At 57.0% G+C, this 18,568-nt stretch overlaps 8 protein-coding genes across 8 annotated transcripts; 2 read left to right on the top strand and 6 right to left on the bottom strand.

Annotated features, from left to right (window-relative positions):
* Window positions 1–57: 57 nt before the first annotated feature.
* On the bottom strand, window positions 58–1,673 carry PG998_012900 (uncharacterized protein; the record flags this gene model as incomplete). The annotated part of the gene is made up of 2 exons (XM_066879716.1): window positions 58–1,464; window positions 1,572–1,673. 2 exons carry the CDS (start codon window positions 1,671–1,673, stop codon window positions 58–60), a joined length of 1,509 nt encoding a protein of 502 aa, XP_066726100.1.
* A 582-nt stretch (window positions 1,674–2,255) lies between these two features.
* On the bottom strand, window positions 2,256–4,198 carry PG998_012899 (D-serine dehydratase; the record flags this gene model as incomplete). Its single annotated transcript, XM_066879715.1, has 4 exons — window positions 2,256–2,907; window positions 3,000–3,333; window positions 3,408–3,860; window positions 3,931–4,198. The coding sequence occupies 4 exons, from the start codon at window positions 4,196–4,198 to the stop codon at window positions 2,256–2,258; spliced, it is 1,707 nt and encodes a 568-aa protein (XP_066726099.1).
* Window positions 4,199–4,614: 416 nt separating this feature from the next.
* Window positions 4,615–7,407, top strand: PG998_012898 (subtilisin-like protein; the record flags this gene model as incomplete). The annotated part of the gene is made up of 5 exons (XM_066879714.1): window positions 4,615–4,863; window positions 4,940–5,412; window positions 5,468–6,758; window positions 6,809–7,002; window positions 7,050–7,407. The coding sequence occupies 5 exons, from the start codon at window positions 4,615–4,617 to the stop codon at window positions 7,405–7,407; spliced, it is 2,565 nt and encodes an 854-aa protein (XP_066726098.1).
* A 654-nt stretch (window positions 7,408–8,061) lies between these two features.
* Window positions 8,062–8,928, top strand: PG998_012897 (uncharacterized protein; the record flags this gene model as incomplete). The annotated part of the gene is made up of 1 exon (XM_066879713.1): window positions 8,062–8,928. One exon carries the CDS (start codon window positions 8,062–8,064, stop codon window positions 8,926–8,928), a length of 867 nt encoding a protein of 288 aa, XP_066726097.1.
* A 134-nt stretch (window positions 8,929–9,062) lies between these two features.
* PG998_012896 (uncharacterized protein) lies at window positions 9,063–10,881 on the bottom strand (the record flags this gene model as incomplete). The annotated part of the gene is made up of 4 exons (XM_066879712.1): window positions 9,063–9,259; window positions 9,348–10,083; window positions 10,148–10,530; window positions 10,581–10,881. The coding sequence occupies 4 exons, from the start codon at window positions 10,879–10,881 to the stop codon at window positions 9,063–9,065; spliced, it is 1,617 nt and encodes a 538-aa protein (XP_066726096.1).
* Window positions 10,882–11,825: 944 nt separating this feature from the next.
* On the bottom strand, window positions 11,826–14,002 carry PG998_012895 (Melibiase subfamily; the record flags this gene model as incomplete). Its single annotated transcript, XM_066879711.1, has 2 exons — window positions 11,826–13,551; window positions 13,623–14,002. 2 exons carry the CDS (start codon window positions 14,000–14,002, stop codon window positions 11,826–11,828), a joined length of 2,106 nt encoding a protein of 701 aa, XP_066726095.1.
* A 410-nt stretch (window positions 14,003–14,412) lies between these two features.
* On the bottom strand, window positions 14,413–16,379 carry PG998_012894 (uncharacterized protein; the record flags this gene model as incomplete). Its single annotated transcript, XM_066879710.1, has 2 exons — window positions 14,413–16,044; window positions 16,188–16,379. The coding sequence occupies 2 exons, from the start codon at window positions 16,377–16,379 to the stop codon at window positions 14,413–14,415; spliced, it is 1,824 nt and encodes a 607-aa protein (XP_066726094.1).
* A 1,066-nt stretch (window positions 16,380–17,445) lies between these two features.
* PG998_012893 (endo-1-4-beta-xylanase) lies at window positions 17,446–18,350 on the bottom strand (the record flags this gene model as incomplete). Its single annotated transcript, XM_066879709.1, has 2 exons — window positions 17,446–18,100; window positions 18,199–18,350. The coding sequence occupies 2 exons, from the start codon at window positions 18,348–18,350 to the stop codon at window positions 17,446–17,448; spliced, it is 807 nt and encodes a 268-aa protein (XP_066726093.1).
* Between the last annotated feature and the right edge of the window lie 218 nt (window positions 18,351–18,568).

The raw sequence follows: 18,568 nt of genomic DNA, 5'->3' as shown, positions 1-18,568 counted from the left end.
AATCTATAGGTAATAGTAGCAGCAGCCCCCTGCTGAAAGAGACTATTCTAATCCAGGCTATTCTAATCGATGTGTCCTGCCCCAAACCTCATCCGCATTCGCCTTCCCCTTGGTCTCCGGTACCCTCCACCACACAAACAGCGCGCAACCCGCCGCCAGCGCCGCAAAGATGAAGTAGACCCACCCCGCGCCCCCAAACTGCTGGTTCAAGGCCTTGTTGATGAGCGGGAAGAACTGCGCCACCAGGAAGGTCGCGACCCAGTTGGCGCCCAGGGCCCAGCTCTGCGCCGCGCCGACGGCGTCCTGCCCGACCATCTCGCTGGCCATCATGAAGGGGACGGGCCCCAGCCCCACCGCAAACGAGGCCACAAAGCACAGCACCAGAAACGCGCTCAGGATCTTGACCTCGAATAGGATCGACAGGGCGAGGCAGAGGGCGCTGGTGCCCTGACCCGCGATGGACAGCAGGAGGCACGTCTTGCGGCCGAGCTTGTCCGGCAGCGGCGAGCACGCCACCGTGGTGACGAGGTTGATGACGGAGATCAGGATGGTCAGCAGCGCCGAGCTGATGGGTAGCAGGTCGGCCAGAAGGGACACCGAGTACATGATGATGGAGTTGATGCCGCAGAGCTGCTGGGACAACATGATGCCTACGACGGCAATGATGGCCGGGCGCGTGAGGGGATCGCGGATCACTTCGAGGAAGCTCTTGTGCGAGCCCGATTCGCCGGGAGCTTTGCGGCCGTTTGCAGTGTCCAACCCTGCTGCTGTTGTCGGAGGAATGGCAGCGTTCTCTCCATCCAGGAGACCAGCTTCCTCTTCTGGAACAGCTACGTCGGGTCCCCAAGAAACAGTCTCCTCGTTGATGTCGTAGCCCGATCCGCGGATACGCTGCAACGTCTTCTTGGCCTTAGTGACGTTCTCGTTGGCCGCCATCCAAGCCGGGCTCTCGGGCACCAGCAGCAGCCCCACCGCGTGAACAGCCCCGACGACGACGCCCGCGCCGAGGACCGCGCGCCAGGCCGAGCCATAGCTGAAGAAGTAGCCGAGGGTCTGCGTGAGCAGGATGCCGACGTTGATGCTGATCTGGGTCATGACGCCGAAGAAGCCGCGCTCGCGCGGCGGCGCCACCTCGCTGATGTACAGGGGCACGATGACGGTGGCGGCGCCGGCGCCCACGCCCGCGAGCAGGCGGCCTATAGCAATGACGGGGACCGCGGAGGCCAGGGTCTCGACCGCCGAGCCCAGCACGAACAGCGCGCTCGTCAGCCGCATCGCGAACAGCCGGCCTTTGGCTGACGACGTGGGACCGGCGCCCAGAGACCCGATCAGGCCGCCGATGGTGAAGACGCTCTGTACGGCGGCGAAGGCGGTGTTGTCCATCGGGATGCAGTCTGGCAGGGAGCGGGTCGAGATCGACTTCTTTCGGCAGGTGATGACATCTTCGGGGGCGTTCAACTCGGCCTACAGGTAGAAAGTAACATTTCGGTCAGTCTTCGTTTATTTGCTCGACTTGGGAGCGGCTGCCATAGGCAACTGCTGGGAATGATGCGTGGGATATTGTCTCGTACCAAGTGAATGCCGAATTGCAGGGATCCTAGGGTGCTAACGGCAATGAGGAAGATTAGGTAGGGAGAGACATCGCGCGTCCATTGTCGTAACCCCGACGACATGGTTCTGTGCGGTCGAGACGATGGCGAGGAGATGTTGCAATAACAAAAAGTGAAGTTCCAATATCTATTTCTAGGTAGAAGTGCAGACCGTTCCTTAGGTTAGGTGTTGGTGAAGTCAAGTGTGTATGTATGTAGGGAGCAATGATGTCGATCCCAAGGCCGACGGGATGTTGAGATAAGATTAGGGGATTAGGTGCCTGGCTAGGGGTCATCTTAGGTAAGCTTTACCCCGCGCTTTCGCTAATTCGCATCCACTGCACCGCCTAGAACCCCTATTTGCCCCACTAATGAATCTCAACGGGTTCAAAGTTATCGAGTCCTCTTGCCCAGTGAACAATATTATCCTGCCACTGGCTGTCTACCATGTTCTCATCGGGCTCTTGACTTTGTTCCTCGTTTGGCGGTGCATTAACGCTAGCCCTACCGCTACCTCCTCCAACACGTAGCGGCGGGCGGATTTTGCAATCGGCACAGGAATGGGTAAAGTCCTCTGCAAACGCGCCGCTCGCGTTGTGTGGGTAGACAAATGTAATGTGCTGCCAGGTATCGCATGTTTCGCAATATATTGTATGTCTGTCATCGTCAGGAGAAATCTATGATGCGTGGTTCTTCATCGTCCTTAAGAACTGGCTTCGAATTTTGCGTCGTTGTAGGAAAAACACCCTGGTGGGTTTTACCCGGTGGCCTCCTCTCTTCACGATTCTCCGTTGTAACGTTAGCATCTCTGGCATTATCTTCAAGCGAAGGGAGGCCCTGGAAGTCTTTGTTCGACAAGTCCGAGACGTTACAACGTTGCGACATAGTGTCTGAGTCGTCATCAAAGTAATTGTTCTGCGAGAAGTAGTCTGCAATTCGCGCGTCGTCTGGCCAGGGCAGCGATTGCAGGGAGAACGCATGAATGTGTTCGGCAATATGATAATATAGCATGTCCGAGTCCGACGTGCCGGTGATGTTACACAGGGGGCAACTACTCACGCCAAATAGGGAGGGCCCCAAAGCGGTACGGACCGCGGCTGCTATTTGTTCGTCAGAGACTGCGTCGGCATGATAACTCCGGATATGCTGGGTAAGAGTCTCGACGGTAGTGAAGAGGCGGGGGACTGTGCCAGGCATACTGCAGTACAGGCACCGCCACGACTTCCTATGATCGTGCTCAATATGCGTGAACCAGTCTGAACGTAGCCTGTACATTGCTTCAGGAGACGGACAGTCGTCAAGAATGCACGTATATGGTCTGATGTCGTTCATGAGGTGCTTTCTTAATAGGAAATAGTCGTTAGTACTGGGTGCCCACCGATTTCGCATGGCATAATAAATATCACTTACTTCCAGTGTGTACTTTCCTGGTACAGTAGTGGAAGACTCTGACAGCAGCAAGGGCATTTGAACCGACCGAAGCCTGCCTCGACCTTAGGAGGTTTTGGATAGACGACTTTGGCCGCCGTCGTTGTGATTTGTGCCATGGTGGCTGGGGGTGGCAGGGCCTTGGCAGGTAATGGTAACAGGGGTGGTAGTGTGCCCAAAGAGGACGCGCTGGTGCTGGCTAATTTAGACACAACTTCTATGCTACCGAGAAGCTTCATGTCTGGAGACTCGCGAGGTATCCTGCTCCCAAGCTCCAGGTAGTAATCCTCACCCTGGCGACTTGGGACAAGTATATCTATTCCAGGACGCTTAGGGGCTGGCATTTCGGGGGCTTCTTCGTGTGACGCATGGTGAGCTCCTGCGACTCACGCATGGCACACACGAAACGATTTCTCCGTCGCAAGTTGGCCTCTACCAGGCGTTTCTGAGCAGGCGTGATGTCGTTCTTGAGAACGTCGAGCCCTACTCCGAGTGGTCCTGGAGGCCGAGAGTTTACGATATTCTCCAGATACGTCTGTAAGTCTCCATAGTTATCGGGATGGAAGACCTTGTCAGCCTTGCGGAATATCAAGGGCGTCCCGCCATCTCCAATAGCGAGGGAAATCCTTGTCAGTTCATTCATTAGCTGCTCCACGTTACGCATCGCTGAGGTAAGAGCCGTGTAATCATTGACGTTGTTATCCAAGTGCAACTCTGGCTCTGAATCCGACGATTCATCCGAAAAGGGGCTGAAAGATCTGGATAGGGCTTCCGGAGGCGGCAAGCCGCCTTCATGATGACTACGGGAAGCTTGTGCAAATGAGGCTGTTGTAGATGAGTTGGCTGCAGAAAAATCAGCCCTCGTTGTTTATTATACAATATTGTATGAATGAGAATGGGCTGAGTGCCATACCTAGACTTAAGCATTGCTGGATGCAGCTGTGAAGTAACTTGAGAACATGAACAATGACGTTCCGCGTATGATCATCAGGGCTGGGCCTTCCATCCACTGGAGTGTGATATCTCATAAAATCAAGAGCCCAGAGATCGAAGTCGGCCAGTCGATTCTCAGCCCATTCCAACTTCATCAGGTCCGCACACGCCAGACAATCCAGAAACGAGACACGGCATACAGAAGCTGGTTCTGCTATGTCAATGTTTAGGGCTATTGCCGACGTCATGACGACTATTCCAAATATCCAGGGGTGCTGTTGGTCGCCGGTCTTCACACGAAACGAGATGTCCTCGCCCTACTAGACTCGTCTTCGTGTTGGCAACGACAACGGTGTAGGCTATGTTAGACATGAGGGTATCGAGAGAAGGCAAAAGTATAACCGAGCACGAAGGCATCTCTTCTAGAGGCCGAGTCTCAGAATAGTATTCTTCTTTCGCCTGCCGCGACGCGCTGACGGCGGGGTCGAGACCAGATGCAGATATTGCCTAGGCGGGGTTAAAAGCAATGATGACATGCCTGTAGCCAATCATCCATGCAGCAGCCAGCCTCGCTGGCGAAATGTATTTTCTAGATACTCTGATGCTCTGTGATTTCCTCCGCTGCACATTTCATAGTCAAGCGGCGCAACTCCACCACCGCAATATGTCACGTCGTGATGAAGGCATCCCTCATAGCAGCGATGACCTCCTCAAGTTTGCTCAGGATGCTTTCGACAAGACCTCCACGTTGGCTGCCGACATCGGGGTTAAAGAGGTATCGGTAACGGCCCTCAGACTTGCTGCCGAGCTGCGCATCGCGAAGATGACGATTGAGACGGCAGACGATGCACACTTTACTAAGCTTGAGAAGAGGTCGCGCAAGCTAGTAAAACACTTAGAACGTATCTGCTGTGTGAGTCTCATACAGATTCCAGTAGCTCGTTGTTTGGACCTTGATTTGATATATTCACTAACATCTTTCGGTGCAGTGGCCAAATGCACCAGCCTATGGAAGTCAGTCAAACCTCTGCAAACTCGTGCGCCCCGACTTGATGGAGGACGCCCTTGGATCGGAAGTTGGTGCTCGTTCTGGCATCACCGAGTTCTTGCGCGGCCCCGACTGGATCCAGAAAGATTTACTTAAACGGCTGAAACGCTTTTCGAAAGACTCTCAGGCACGGGCTGCCACAAACGACAGAAACAACATCCAAGCGAGCAGGGCAGCACCAAATGAATACCCGCGCGAAGTAAATGCAACACTATACAATGTATTGCGCTGCCATTCTGCTTGTGCTTGCGGTGCAAACCAGCAGCCCGACTGCAAGCAAGGCACACACGCCACTAGATTACGACTCCAAGCCGACATTGTCCGGTCGAAAGAGGGCTTCGGCTTTGATATACTAATGCATTCGTGGCCAAAGTCCAAAGGGCATTGGCAAGATATCCAGCTTCGTGTCAAGATGTAGGTTTCTCGGCCCTTTGCGTGGTTGAAACGGTAGCTTATGCCCCCCAAACAGGAAAAGCCAGAAGCGTGCTCGATACAATTACGACACGACCCCGGTGGATGATGGGCAGCGCCCAAAACTTGTTGAGTTTGGATCGCTCTGCAACCTGATAAATACCAGACTTTGGTCGCGTCTAAATCTCCAGATCCACGACTCTCAACTTTATCATCTTTGGGAGGGAGTTCCGCTCCAGCAGCGCGTCCGATCTGACCCCAGCCTACCACTAAGGGTTATCCTGGATACCTATCGTCTATCCAACAAGATGAAGTTGATATTGTGCTACATAATTGCGCGTTCATTCTGGCAGTATTACGACTCTCCATGGATGAGCACTGCATGGTCCAACGAATCAATCCATTTTCTCCTTGAGACGTCTACTACGAGCCAGCCGGAAGGACTTCTGTATGCTTCTAAACCCTACTTTGCTATTACTTTTGAAAATTCAGAGCAGTACTTCCAAGAGTACTGCGATTCCTACTCTGTGATATTCCGGTATCCACGTATCCTCGCGCTCTGTACGTTACTGTTGGAGATCATGCGAGGGCAGGCCTTTGAACCGGATAGCTTTGACACCGCCGAGGCACGTATCAACGCGAGATGGGATCTGGCAATACGCACTCTCGAAGATCCAAGCCAGTGGAATAACTTCGAGTACACCGATTTCCGATCCGCCTTGGGGAAATCGCTTATGAGCAAGACATTCGACGTAGCGTCCGCCAGGACTGGATCGGGGCGGAATGATCTCAAGCATGACCTTGGCCACAGAAGAACGATACTGTATGATGTCCTCATAGAACCGTTGCACAATCTCTTGAATTTCTTGGGATTTGAAGATGCCCTGGATTGCATTGAACCCATGCGGCCAAGCGAACGCGGCCGCTACTACTCCGATCCACCTAGCGTTCCGGGAGTTCCAAAGCCGTGCACTTCGGTGACAAGTGCAGAGAGCAAGGATACAAGAGCTTCGGTCGACTGGGTCGAGGAGATAGTAGAGCTAAATACTCGTGTGTGCAACTCTGCTACACACACGGCCCTCAAACCACACCCACGGCCTGTTAGAGTTGCCGTTTTGGATTCTGGTTATGACGAAGACTCGTCATTCTTCCTGCCGCTAGTTCGTAGCCGTAGGGTGGAAGGTTGGAAGGATTTTGCCGGTGACTCGGCTTGCCCAATTGATGAGAACGGCCACGGAACGCATACCGTGGCCCTAGTGATGAAGATGGCGCCTACCGCGGAGATTTATGTCGCAAGGATCGCGCGAGATCGAGATTCAATGAGCAAAGCGCCCCATGCCATCTGCCAGGTAAGTATTCCTGTCCAGACCATCAATGCTTCTGCCTAACTCCGTGGAAGGCGATCAAATGGGCGACAGAAGAATGCAAGGTGGATATTATATCCATGTCTTTCGGGTTTGAGTCCGACATAAACGAGATTAGCATGGCCATCCGTGAGGCCGAGCTGTATAAACGCGGCAACATTCTCTTCTTCGCGGCTGCTTCCAACTCGGGGGAAACAGGAGAGAGCTGTTCCCAGCGCGCGACGACACTGTCATCTCCATACGCCAAACCAATGCTTTCGGACTTTTCTCAGACAGGAACCCACCCGTGGATACCCACGGACCGACGGTCTTTGGCACACTTGGGTCGAACGTGTCGTCGGCCTGGCTGAGTAACGTCGACGGAGAGGTCGCCAAATCCGGTTCTTCGGTTGCTACCGCCATAGCTGCTGGGATAGCGGCGATGATGCTGACTTGTGCTGATTTGGGGTTTGCCCAACCGGAGCCAAAACTACCACCAGAAGTGGAAAGGCTCTGGACACGACGAGGCATGCTCTCTCTGTTCCTCAAGATGTCGGAACATATGGGGAACAAGTGTCAATTTTTAACCCCCTCGCAATTCCTTGGGTCACCCGATGGGCTTTGGGCCGGAATAATTGATGCTTGTAGGCGGTAGTTCGCTAAGGTGAGAACTGGCATCCATGGAACGTCGATATGGAGGCACTCGGATGCCTCATCGTCGCGGTCATAAAGCCAGACCTGGACAATATAACGGGCATCACACACAAAACGAATGACAAGATCATAAGTGTATTAGTACCCCTTAACGAGCATGTTGACTTAACTGAACTGGGCGTATGCGTTGGAGAGCCAGATACTAACCCTTGGGCATACGAGGAATTGGCGCCACCATATTAACCCCCTTTGCCAAAGGACTGACAATCTACTGAATAGATGCGCAAAAGCATGGTTCAAGTCGCAAGACTTGAGACTTTCACATACGAATTCATGGATTACTGAAAGAAAGTCATATATAAAGGGTGTCTACTGACACTTTGGACAAAAACTCATTATAGATGCAGGAGTGTGGCTGTGTAGAAGAGCTGCAGCCAGACCACAAGCGCTGTCAGGAATCGAATACCCATATTCTACCAATAGAAGCGGCAGCAGCAGCAGCAGTGCCTGTCAGCTACGGGGCACATATACTGCCTACATCACGTGCCTAATGGGCCAGCCTGATTGATACAGCTGAAGACACCCAAAATCTAATTCTTCAATAGAAGTTTGATTCCGTGTAGAGGAACGAACAATACTGTCCGGAAAGAAAACCATGGCCCAAATCAAAACGTACCTTTTGGCGCCCAACTTCACCTACAAGCCCTCAGGCCCGATCCAGCTAGGCAGCATCATCGCCGACCCGCTCCGGCCCACCAAGACGCTCTCCTCCTCAAAACTCGCCGACTCCACTGCGCCGGCGGTGGAGACCGTGATCGAATACGACCACGTGCTCTCCCAGGGGCGCGGACGCTCCGTGCGCACCGGCCTCTGGGCACACTTCCTCCAGAACGTGGTGGGCGGAGGCGTGAACGCAAGCCGCGACGCCGAGGCATCCACCACGTACCAGATCGATAGACTCGAGACGAAGTACCTACGCGACCTGCCTTCCGAATCCGAGCTGCGCACAAGACTGGAAGAGCCCCGCGTCCGCGCTGTGATCAGCGCCTCGCGCGTCTTCGGGCGGCACGCGCCGGTGTACATGGTCAGCGGTCTCAAGATCGCGCGCGGCCTACGTGTTGCCGACGTGAAGAAACGCACGATCGGCGGCGGCCTGTCGGCAGATGTACCGGTATTGCCGGACGGGGTACTTGCCAGCATGGGCGGGGAGCTCGGCGCTGAGCGCCGGGACGAGCGGACGAGGTCGTTTCGCGGCGGCGAGGAGGATGTCATCTTTGCCTATGAGTTGAACGTGATTCGACTCCGCGGGCGGAAGGAAAAGGAGACTGTGGAGGTGGATACGTTTAGGCACGCGGCGTCATTCTTAAGCGAGGAAGAAGAGAAAGAAGAGGAGGAGGAAGAGATGGATGTCTCTGTGGCTAAGGCTGAAGTTGCGGACATTGTTGAGAGTGGCATGGAGGTAAATGAGACGAATATTCAGGAGCAAAATGGGGACATTGTGGTTTGTGTGACTGCTGCTTGACATTTGACTTGTTGGAAGGAAATAAGCCCAGGCCGGGCGACGGGGCAGTTCAATTCAAGTGCAATATCATGCGCAGAGGAATCGTACAGTACGATGTAGTTTCAATCCATTGTTTTCGGTAGCTGAGCACCTGTTCAATCCCATCCCTGTCCACCCGCCTGCTGAACGAGACATCGTTTGGCTCTGGGGGTAAGCACAAAGTACCACTGGGGTTCCATATCCGCGTCGCTCATCCCCTCGAGAGTTGACATCTCTACGTCGGGGAATCTATGAAAAAACCGCGCGGCTGCGAGCCGTATCTCGAGTCGGGCAAGGTGCAAGCCGAGGCACACTGCGAAGTCGCGGAAAGACAATAACAATCAGCGACGAATCAATGCCGCAACAGGGAACTGGTCGGTAGGCAAACCAGAACTACGTACCTCGACTCCCGCCCCCAAAGGGCAGGAACACGTCTTTCATGCGCTTCGTCGGGTTCTGCCAGCGCTCCGGCCAGAACCGCTCCGGGTCCGGGAACGCGTCGGGGTCGCGGTGCAAACAATACGCCGACGTCGTGACGATGGCGCCGGCAGGCAGGCGGTGGCCACACAGCTCGGGCGCGTCTGGCGGGACGACGCGCGGCAGGGCGGCGGGCACGGCGGGGTAGAGGCGCTGGGTCTCCTCGATGACCATGGCGAGGTAGGGCAGCTCGCGGACCTGGGCGTCGGTGAAGCTGGTCTGGCCCGGCAGGGGCAGGCGCTGGCGGATCTCTTGGACGAGTTTCTGCCGGACGCCGGGCGTGCGGCACACGGCCCAGACCAGGTAGGTCAGCGTCTTGGACAGGGTGTCGCTGCCGCCGATGATGTACGCCTGGGCGTCGGCGGTGAGCTCCAGGGGCGTCAGCGCGCTCTCGTCGCCGCCCACCGTCGGCGTCCGGTACAGCTTGCTGAAGAGCGTGTCGAGGGCCGTCTCGGGGCTCTCCAGCACCAGGCGCTGGTGCCGCTGCAGGCAGTCGTGCGCGTACTGCATCGTGCGGGCCTCGACCTCGTTGGCCGTCTTGAGGCATTCCAGGGGCAGGGCGAAGGGCACTTTTCGCAGCCACCGTGTCAGGGATGGTAGGGCCGCGCGCACCATGAAGGTATTTCCGGTGGTCTCGATGTCTTTGATGTACTGGTTCTTCTATTGAAGGGATTGTCAGTTGCATAGTCGGGAGAGAAGAAGGATAAATCATGATATCGCCTACCTTCCCCTTTTCGAGCATCCCGAAGGACTCGCCGAAGCTCAAGAGGCCAATGAGGTCTGTCGCCATGAAAAGCCACCACTTATAAATGTCAGCTGCTCCTCTCTCCTTCATTTCGAAAGCCATCTTTTCTATGGCCAATTGGACCTTGCGATCGATGAGCGGAACCACCGACCGCAACCCGGTCTCGAATAACGGCTGCGACAGATTACGCCTGCGGCGCCGATGAACAAGCGGATCGGTCGCATTGAACACGTTAGGCGTTCCGAGAGCTAGCGTCTTATACCAAGGAGACTTCAGGAACTCTCCTTTGACCCTATAGATGGTTTGGACAGCAGCCGGGTCAGAGATGTCGACTTCATGGGGCGCGGTGCGGACGATAGGCCCTAACCAACTTAATTAGCATCGAGTAGTAGCAAGTAGAGTGCTCACTGACCGTATTTAGCATGAAGCGACTGGACGTATAGCGGCGCCCGACCCCGGAGCTGATGATAGGTGTATAATACCGAAGTGAACTTGGTGTACCATGGGCCTGGAAGTCTAGCCAATGAGTTATAGGAGGCGGCTGTAAACAACTGCAGATAATCTGTTAGCCTCATCCCAAAGCAAGGCGGGCCTGTCCGGGTTTCTAAGATGACGCTCACTTTCACTGCCAACACCACAAAGAACACAGCGAGCCAGGGGAGATAGGTATCCGGAAGGACTGAACCCTTGCCGCCGGATTTGTCGAAGGCCATGATGACATTTCTCTGTATCCTTCGCTCTCGGAAAATATGGAATAAAAAGAGAGAGACCTGTGGACAGGCTGATCCATCCCCCCTCTAGGAGCTTAACTTATATATTCTCGTATGGTCAAATCATTACCGCGAGGCAAGCCCGAGATATCCTGTCAGTATAGTTCGTCGCACCCTCGCTGCCTGACGTACCCCGTCATGGTCGAACTTTGAGCTGCCCCCGAACATCTTGGTCCCGCACGCCAATCTCGACGCCGGCCACATCAGGTCCCCGGCTCTGCACGAGGAACATGGGATAGCGCCCGAGAGGGGATGGACTTGCGACCGAGCTTAGTCCATTCTCTTCGTATTGCAGTCGTTGGCCACAAATAGTAACTCTTACCCTGCATATGGTTTCCGCGAACAGGCTGTAAGCTCTCGTCCCAAGTAGACAAGCTTTCTCATTTCATCTCCATTTGTCAGCAGGAAAGACGCTCGCTGTTTTCTCGGTCTTTGCTTCTGACTGGACTTTGGGATTCGCTTGTGCCAATCAACGCATGTCTTGGGGACCGAGTTGACGTCATGAGATGCCGGTCTAGACTTGGGTGAATACATATGCCATGGTACTAGAAAGAACTAACGGTCCCTAGCAGTAATCTCTGTCGCTCTCTGAGGTCGCTGTCAAAGTTCAGATTACCCGCGCCGTCCTTCGTTGGGGCTTAGGCGGCCTCCTGGATCCAGTCGCTAATGTGTTTGGATGGGCAGTTGTAATCCGTTTGTGTTCACTCACCACTTTAATGAACTAATCTTATAGATACCCAAAGCATTTCGGAAGCTACAAGATTGATATCGATAATGCATTCAGTATTGTACCATAAAGATGTCCTGAAAATGAAAACCCCCTAGCAACGAGTGAGCCCATCTGGCGGATCATGAAGTAACCGCAACAGCAAAAGGAGGAGACATGTCTAACTCCAGCTGATAGAAAACAGTCTGGCCCCAATCTTGGAGGGAATTGTAGCACGCAGACCGGACCCTGCAACTTCCAGCTTCGTCCCTGGCATCTCCGGATAGAGCAACGAGATCGCAACATCCTTAGAACCCATGATGAAGGAAATCGGCAGCTCGCACGATTCTTGGCCGCCACGACGCCAAACCGCCAAGTAGCACTTTCCCGCACCCCTTTCTCCTCCGGACCCATCACCGCCGCCATCGACGACGCGCAGACCCGCCGCCAGCCAATCGTCATGCCACTTGGCGAAGCCCAGCGGCCAGAAGGGCACGGCCGCGGCGATGTCGCGGCGCATCTCCTTGTAGACATGCATGCCGCGACAGACGAGGTCGAGCTGGCGGGGCGCGAGCAGGTCGAGGCGGCCGCTGAGGTGGACGCGGCCGCTGATCAGGGCGTTGACGACGGTGAGCGCGTTCGTCTCGTCGTCCCAGCCGGGCTGCGGATACGCCCAGGTCGCGGCCTGCTCCGGCGCGACGGCGGTGTGGATGGCGGCGGCGATGGCGGCGTACCGCACGGGGTCCTGCTGGTCGCTCGTCGACTGCAGCGTGTGCACGGCGTTCATGGCGTCGTCCATGCGCTGCGCCCCGCTGCTGCAGTTCTCGATCACCAAGCCCGGGTGCCGGTCCAGCAGCCCCGCCACCCAGCCCAGATAGGCGCGGTTGTGCCCCAGCTGCCCCGCGCCGGCGCTGCTGCAGTCGACGTCGGTGCCCTGCGTCACCTCGATGTTGTAGTCGAACTTGAAGTAGCGCACCCCGTACGTCGCCACCAGCCGGTCCACGACGCCGTCCATGCGCGCCACCACCGCCGCGTGCCGGAAGTCGAGCTGGAACCGGTTCTTCTCGACGACGCGCGCGCCGTCGCGCTGGAAGTAGGCCTCGGGCGGCAGGGCGTCGGCCTCCGCGCTGCGCGTCCCGATCACCTCGGCCTCGAGCCACAGCCCCGGCTGCAGGCCCGCGGCGCGGATTCTGTCCAGCAGGCTTCCGAAGCCCATGGGGAACCGCTTCGCCGACGGCTCCCAGGCGCCCACGTCGTCCCACCAGTCGTTGTCGTCGGCGTACCAGCCCGCGTCGATGACGAAGTACTCGGCGCCCGACCGGGCCACGGGCTCGATGAGGGCCAGGATCTTCTCGTCGGTCGGGTCGCCCATCAGGCAGTTCATGTAGTCGTTGAAGATGACGGGGAGGTGCTGGTGGTCTGGGTGGTCTCGGCGGATGCGGCGTCGGTACTGCGTCAGCGCTCCGAACGCGGCGTCGGCGTCGCCAAAGAGGTGGCATACGGCCGCCGTGACGCTGGTGAACGTCTCCCCTGGGGAGAGCTTCTGTCGCCAGTCGTGGTCGTTGGAGTCTGGGCCGCTCAATGCGAGGTAGATATCGTCCTTCCAGTCGCCGAGCTCCCACTTCCAGGAGCCATTGTTCTCAACCTGCCAGAGCCACGTTTCGGCATTGTCGCGGCGTTTGAGCATGCCGATGGGCAGGTGACCCTGGGTGGAGAAGGTACCCCTATTCGACTCGTTGAATATAGACATAGGGGCTAGATGCCCTTGGTCAAGTTGGTAGACTCCAACATCATCGAGACCCACGTCAGGGAGAGATCTTTCATGCCACTGCGCCTCCCGGAACCAAGTGTTGGTCGCAGAAGACACGGTAAACTCTGACCACCATTCATTGGATCTGGTGAGCCCCCTATCACAAGAGAAGAAATCTGCGTCACGACAACATCTTTCTTCCCCTCATTATGGATCGTCGTGCTTGACCGCAGGACTGAAATTCCATCAAAGAGGGTGAGGTGGCATGTTACGGCGATCCCAGTCTGTTCGTCGTGAAGTGTCACGTCGAGTACTTTTTGCCCGACCTGGTGGGATATGGAACTGGATTTGTACTTAAGTCGTGTTCCGACATAGCTCCCGACAAGTGCCTTGGAAGTCTTGCTCTGCGAGTTTCCCTCGCCGCTGAGGCGGACTTCGCAGAGAGGGGTTGCCGAGCTAGCGAAATGGGCAGTGCCCTGAGTCCGAGGAGGTGCACCTGCAGGTAATATGTCTTGGAAATACACGCTTCCATCTTCGTCCACGTGAAGTGATACTTTCACCACATCATTGCTGAAGGTGATTTCGGTCGGCTTCTCGGCGGTGGCCATGGTAGTATGGCGCGTATTGCAATTGCTCAGGGGTTGAGGGGAGATGGTATGACTTTGACCTGAGTTCTACGAAAGGCCTCTGCTTTCGAGAACTGATCATACTCATGACTTTATATGGCAGCCAGCGTCACCTCAAAAGCACTATCCGATTGGATCGGCTATGGTACTGTTCACCCTTGGCAACCTACTGTGAAGGTCTCTGGTATAATTGCCTAATACGACTCCTTCCCCGCAGTCAAAGACACGCTCTCCGCACCCCGCCCCTGGCTTCGGACGTAGAGCCGAGCCTGTTGTGCATGCTAGGCAATCATTTCAGGTCAATGCCCGAAGCAGAACTTACGTCCATGGGAGCGAATATCGAGGCTTTGTTGGCATCATGGCAACTGATTCGTCCAATCTAGGCCCCTATTCTAATCGCTATTGCTGGTGGACCCCCCTTCCGCATCCTTTCTCTGAAGCCGCCGCGCCACGTTCCCCGTCAGATACTTCTCCATATTCGGCACGAAGCAAGCGAACAGCACCAACAAGAACCCAAATGGGATGGTCGCCAAGAACACCACCCTGAAGCTCGCCACGTAGCTGTCCCGGACCTGCCGCGCCACCGCCGCCGCCACCTCGCGGGAGGCGCCGGGCACCCCGGCGAGGCCGTCGTCCGCCGCTTTGATCGCCGCAAACAGAGCGGCCAGCGACGACTCGGGAAGCCCCGCGCGCACCGCGGCGGGCCCGACGTCGGCCGCCAGCCGCGCGGCCACCTGCGTGTTGAGGACGGAGACGTAGAGGGCCTGGGCGACGGCGCCGCCCATGGAGCGGATCGAGGCCAGGGCGCCCGCGGCGAGGCCGATGTCGCAGGCGTCGAAGAGCAGCGTGACGCCCGGGAAGGCGATGTTCTCGTTGAAGCCGACGGCGACGGTGGCGAAGACGCCCAGCGTAATCACGCCCGTGTGGTTGGTCAGCACTCCCGCGAGGCCCGCGATGAAGCCCGCGGCGCACACGGACGCGCCGACGGCCTGCAGCTTCACCCGCGGCACGAACGAGATGGCCAGCCCGCCCAGCGTCTGGCCCAGCAGCACGCCGCCGCCCACGACGCTCGACTGCCAGCCCACCTCGAGCACCCCCGCGCCGAAGACGCGGCCGATCAGCGTCGGCCACAGCACCGTCAGCGAGAAGTAGACCATGGAGCTGAGCGTGGCGATCATGACGACGGCGAGGTACCCGACGTTGCGGAAGATGCGCGGCGGCATGATGCCGCCGTTGTGCATGACGAACTGCTCGTAGAGGCCGAAGGCCACCAGCGTCGCGACGCCCGTCACCAGCGTCCCCAGCACGGGCGCGCTACGCCAGGGGTACGCGCTGCCGCCCCACGACAGCCCGACCAGAAACAGCGTCATGCCCGCCGTGAACAGGGCCAGGCCGCCGAAGTCGAGGGCGCGGAGCTGCTGCCGCTTGGTGCGGCCGCGCACGTGCAGCTGCTCGTAGCGCGGCGGGTGGTAGAAGACGGCGTAGAGGGCGACGGTGACGACGGAGAAGATGATGCCGAGGTAGAAGGACCAGCGCCAGCCGCCCACGCGACTTGGCTTTTGGTCCGCCGACGACGACGGCGACGACGTGTTCAAGATGAAGAGGCGCGCGATGGCGGGGCCGAAGACGGCGAAAGGCAGCGACGACAGGAACACGACGGTCACGATGGGACCGCGCAGCCGGTTGGGCACGAGCTCGCCCAGGACGACCTGGTGCGACAGCTGGCCCGCGGCGGCGAAGCCGTTGAGCAGGGTGGCGGCGACGAGGGCGCCGACCGAGGGGGCCGCGGCGCCGACGACGCAGCCCAGGGCGCTGAGCCCGTTGCACCCCAGCACCATCCAGCGGCGGCCGAAGATGTCGCTCAGCCGGCCCACCAGCAGAAAGCCGATGCCGTTGCCCAGCAGGTACGCCGTGCCCACCCAGCCGATGTCGGGCGACGGGCCCAGGTCCGCGTCGATCAGGCTCAGCGTGTTGGCCGGCATCACCCAGCTCAGGTAGGCGCAGATGCTGCCCGTGCATGTTGCCTATGCAAGTGTAGTGACATGAGTGAACCAAGCGTTGTTATTATATCAAGGGCGACGGGGAAGTTTTGAGAGGGGCGGGGGATCTCACAAGATCGTGTAATAGAGTGAATGGATAGGCGGGACGTCGATGTTTACTTGCTTACCACGACTGTGCCAATGAACTGCGGGCTGCGGAAGTAGCCCGCTGGTAGGTTTTCCACTTCACCACCGATGACTTTAGCTGAGACCAGGTCGACGGTGCCATCAATGTGCCTTTTCTCCACGACGCGCTCGACCCTCTCGGCTCTGTTGTCCTTTTGGGCGTCCATGTCGGAACGGTATTGCAGCTCGGGCATTGCGAAGTATCATCGTCTGGAACTCGGTAAGGGGTGCCACACCACATTATATAGTGACAGATCTGTGTTTCCGGGTATCTCGTCTCTTGCATCTAAGGAAAGTGTGTGTCGCCGAAGTCACACCTCCCTGTATGCGAGTCAGAAGGTCCTTCGCCTTATTTGGGGAGAGGTTAGCCTGCATGTTACGTCCTCGATTTCGATTGGCATTTCGTTACGATGCGAAAAACATGCATTATCACTTCTCCAACACGCATCGTGTCTAACAGCGACATTTACGAACAGCACTGCAAAGCGACGCGAGATTGCCGCCGACTCGACGTTTTGTTTGGCCACAGCAGCGCCAAGCCGAGGTGACCCCTCGCCAACATGCTGTGTTCGTACTTTAGCTGTATGCAGTGATCATGTATGTCTCGTCTATGCATGGCGACCAATTGTAGGTGCAACAACTCCCGAGCGGATGTCACCTTGAGGTTACAGTCACTTGCACACGGCATATTATAGGCAGCTGGCTAGCTCTTAGCTGGCGCATATAGTAGAGTGAGGAGATAGCAGAAGTTCAGAGCTACTATGTTGGAGTACGGCATCTACGCTAGGTGATGGGAATTTCCTGGTGCTGCAAATGCCGGGGCATGGGAACTTCAGCGAAACCATGTCTTCGCAATGGGAAGTGGAATGCGAGACATTGTCCAAAAAAGGGAAAAGGTGCACGAATAAGTCGTCTTATTGAAAGCAGTCAACTGATATAAGCTCAGGGGTTCGGCCCGCCCCTGAGACTTTGCTGGCGTACAATATTCCCTTGACAGACAGGGTCTAGCGACACTGGGAGTAGTCTTGTGGAACAAGCGAGTCAGTCGTGGGATTCTAGAAGCTGTGCTGGAAGTCAACTTACATTCGTTGGAAGCCTGGCAAGTTCCTTGGGAACAGCACGTCGCGCCCCTGCAGAGATTCATTAGTACAGAGCTCTGATCCAGAATGCCGAGGAAAAAGAAAACAAACGACTTACGACCATCCTTGGCCTCCGCATTGAGCCCACATGGCTCCGCACTGTATCGACGCGTTAGCGAAACTAGAAAGGGAACTCCAGACCACGGGGTAAAGCACTCACGTTGCCGCTGGGCGGGCTCGTCGGCTCGGAGGTTCCCGGCTGGGTGGTGGGGCTGGGGCTCGAGCCGCCGCCGTTGTCGCCGCCGCCGGAGCTGCCGCCGGCGCTGAGGGTGATGTCGGAGGAGCCGGAGCTCTGGTAGCCCTCGGTGGCGAGGATCTGGTAGTCGTGGGCGCCGAGGTTCATGCCCTGCTTGGCCCAGGCGGCGAAGTGGTTGGCGATGGTGATGGTGCCGGCGGTGCGCTTGCTCGAGCGGATCGACCAGTACTGGTTGAAGGTCGACGTGCCCTCGATGGACGGCTCGTTTACGCGCTGGCTCTCGTAGATGTCGTACGTCGCCCCGTCCGACGTGAAGCTGCCCTTGTGCTGCCCGCCGCTGCCCGGGTTGTACGGCCCGAAGTTCTCCAGGATGTAGTACTCCACCAGCGGGCTCTTGGTCCACCCGTACAGCGACAGGTACCCGTTCGACCCCGCGTTGAAGGAGCCCGAGTACGTGATGGTGTGGCTGCTGCCCGGGTTCCAGCCTTTGCCGCCGACGAAGTTGTTGCAGTTCTGCCACGACACGCTGTACTCGCCGCCCGCCTTGTTGGTGTACTGCACGTTGCCGCCACCCGCGTTCCTGCACACACGCCAGAGATGGGGTTCGTTAGCAAATCATTTTTGTCGTTGGTCGACCCGAAAAGCTGGACGGGCCGTGGTGTGTGAGCCGGGGCTTACCAGAAAGAGTAGTAGTATCCATTGTTGGTGCCGGTCTGGCTGTTGCTGATGGACTGCCGAGACACCAGATCGCCCGTCATCTCCGTGACGTTGAAGGGGAACGCAGCAGCTCCGGCAGCCAACAGGCCAAGGAGCGCAGCGTGGGACAGCATGATGGATCTTGGGTGATCTGCAGCGATGGAGTGATTTGCCGTCTTGGCTGTTGCTTGTTTTCCCTACATCGAGAGTACCAAGCAGCGGCGAGGGGCGTCCACCGTTATATATTTTCACTTGGCATTGGCTTGGCCACTTGCGTGGGAGCCAGTGGCGGCTGGCTTGGTGCTTTATCTTGGTATCTTCTCGATCCGGTCCGGAAGCTGGACTGCCGTTG

The sequence above is a fragment of the Apiospora kogelbergensis genome, assembly GCF_038363985.1.
Source record: "Apiospora kogelbergensis strain CBS 113332 chromosome Unknown utg000008l_segment0_segment0, whole genome shotgun sequence".
Classification (NCBI taxonomy): Eukaryota; Fungi; Ascomycota; class Sordariomycetes; order Amphisphaeriales; family Apiosporaceae; genus Apiospora; species Apiospora kogelbergensis.
The sequence above is the reverse complement of the archived record's forward strand: the minus strand, read 5'-3'. Positions and strand labels throughout refer to the sequence as shown.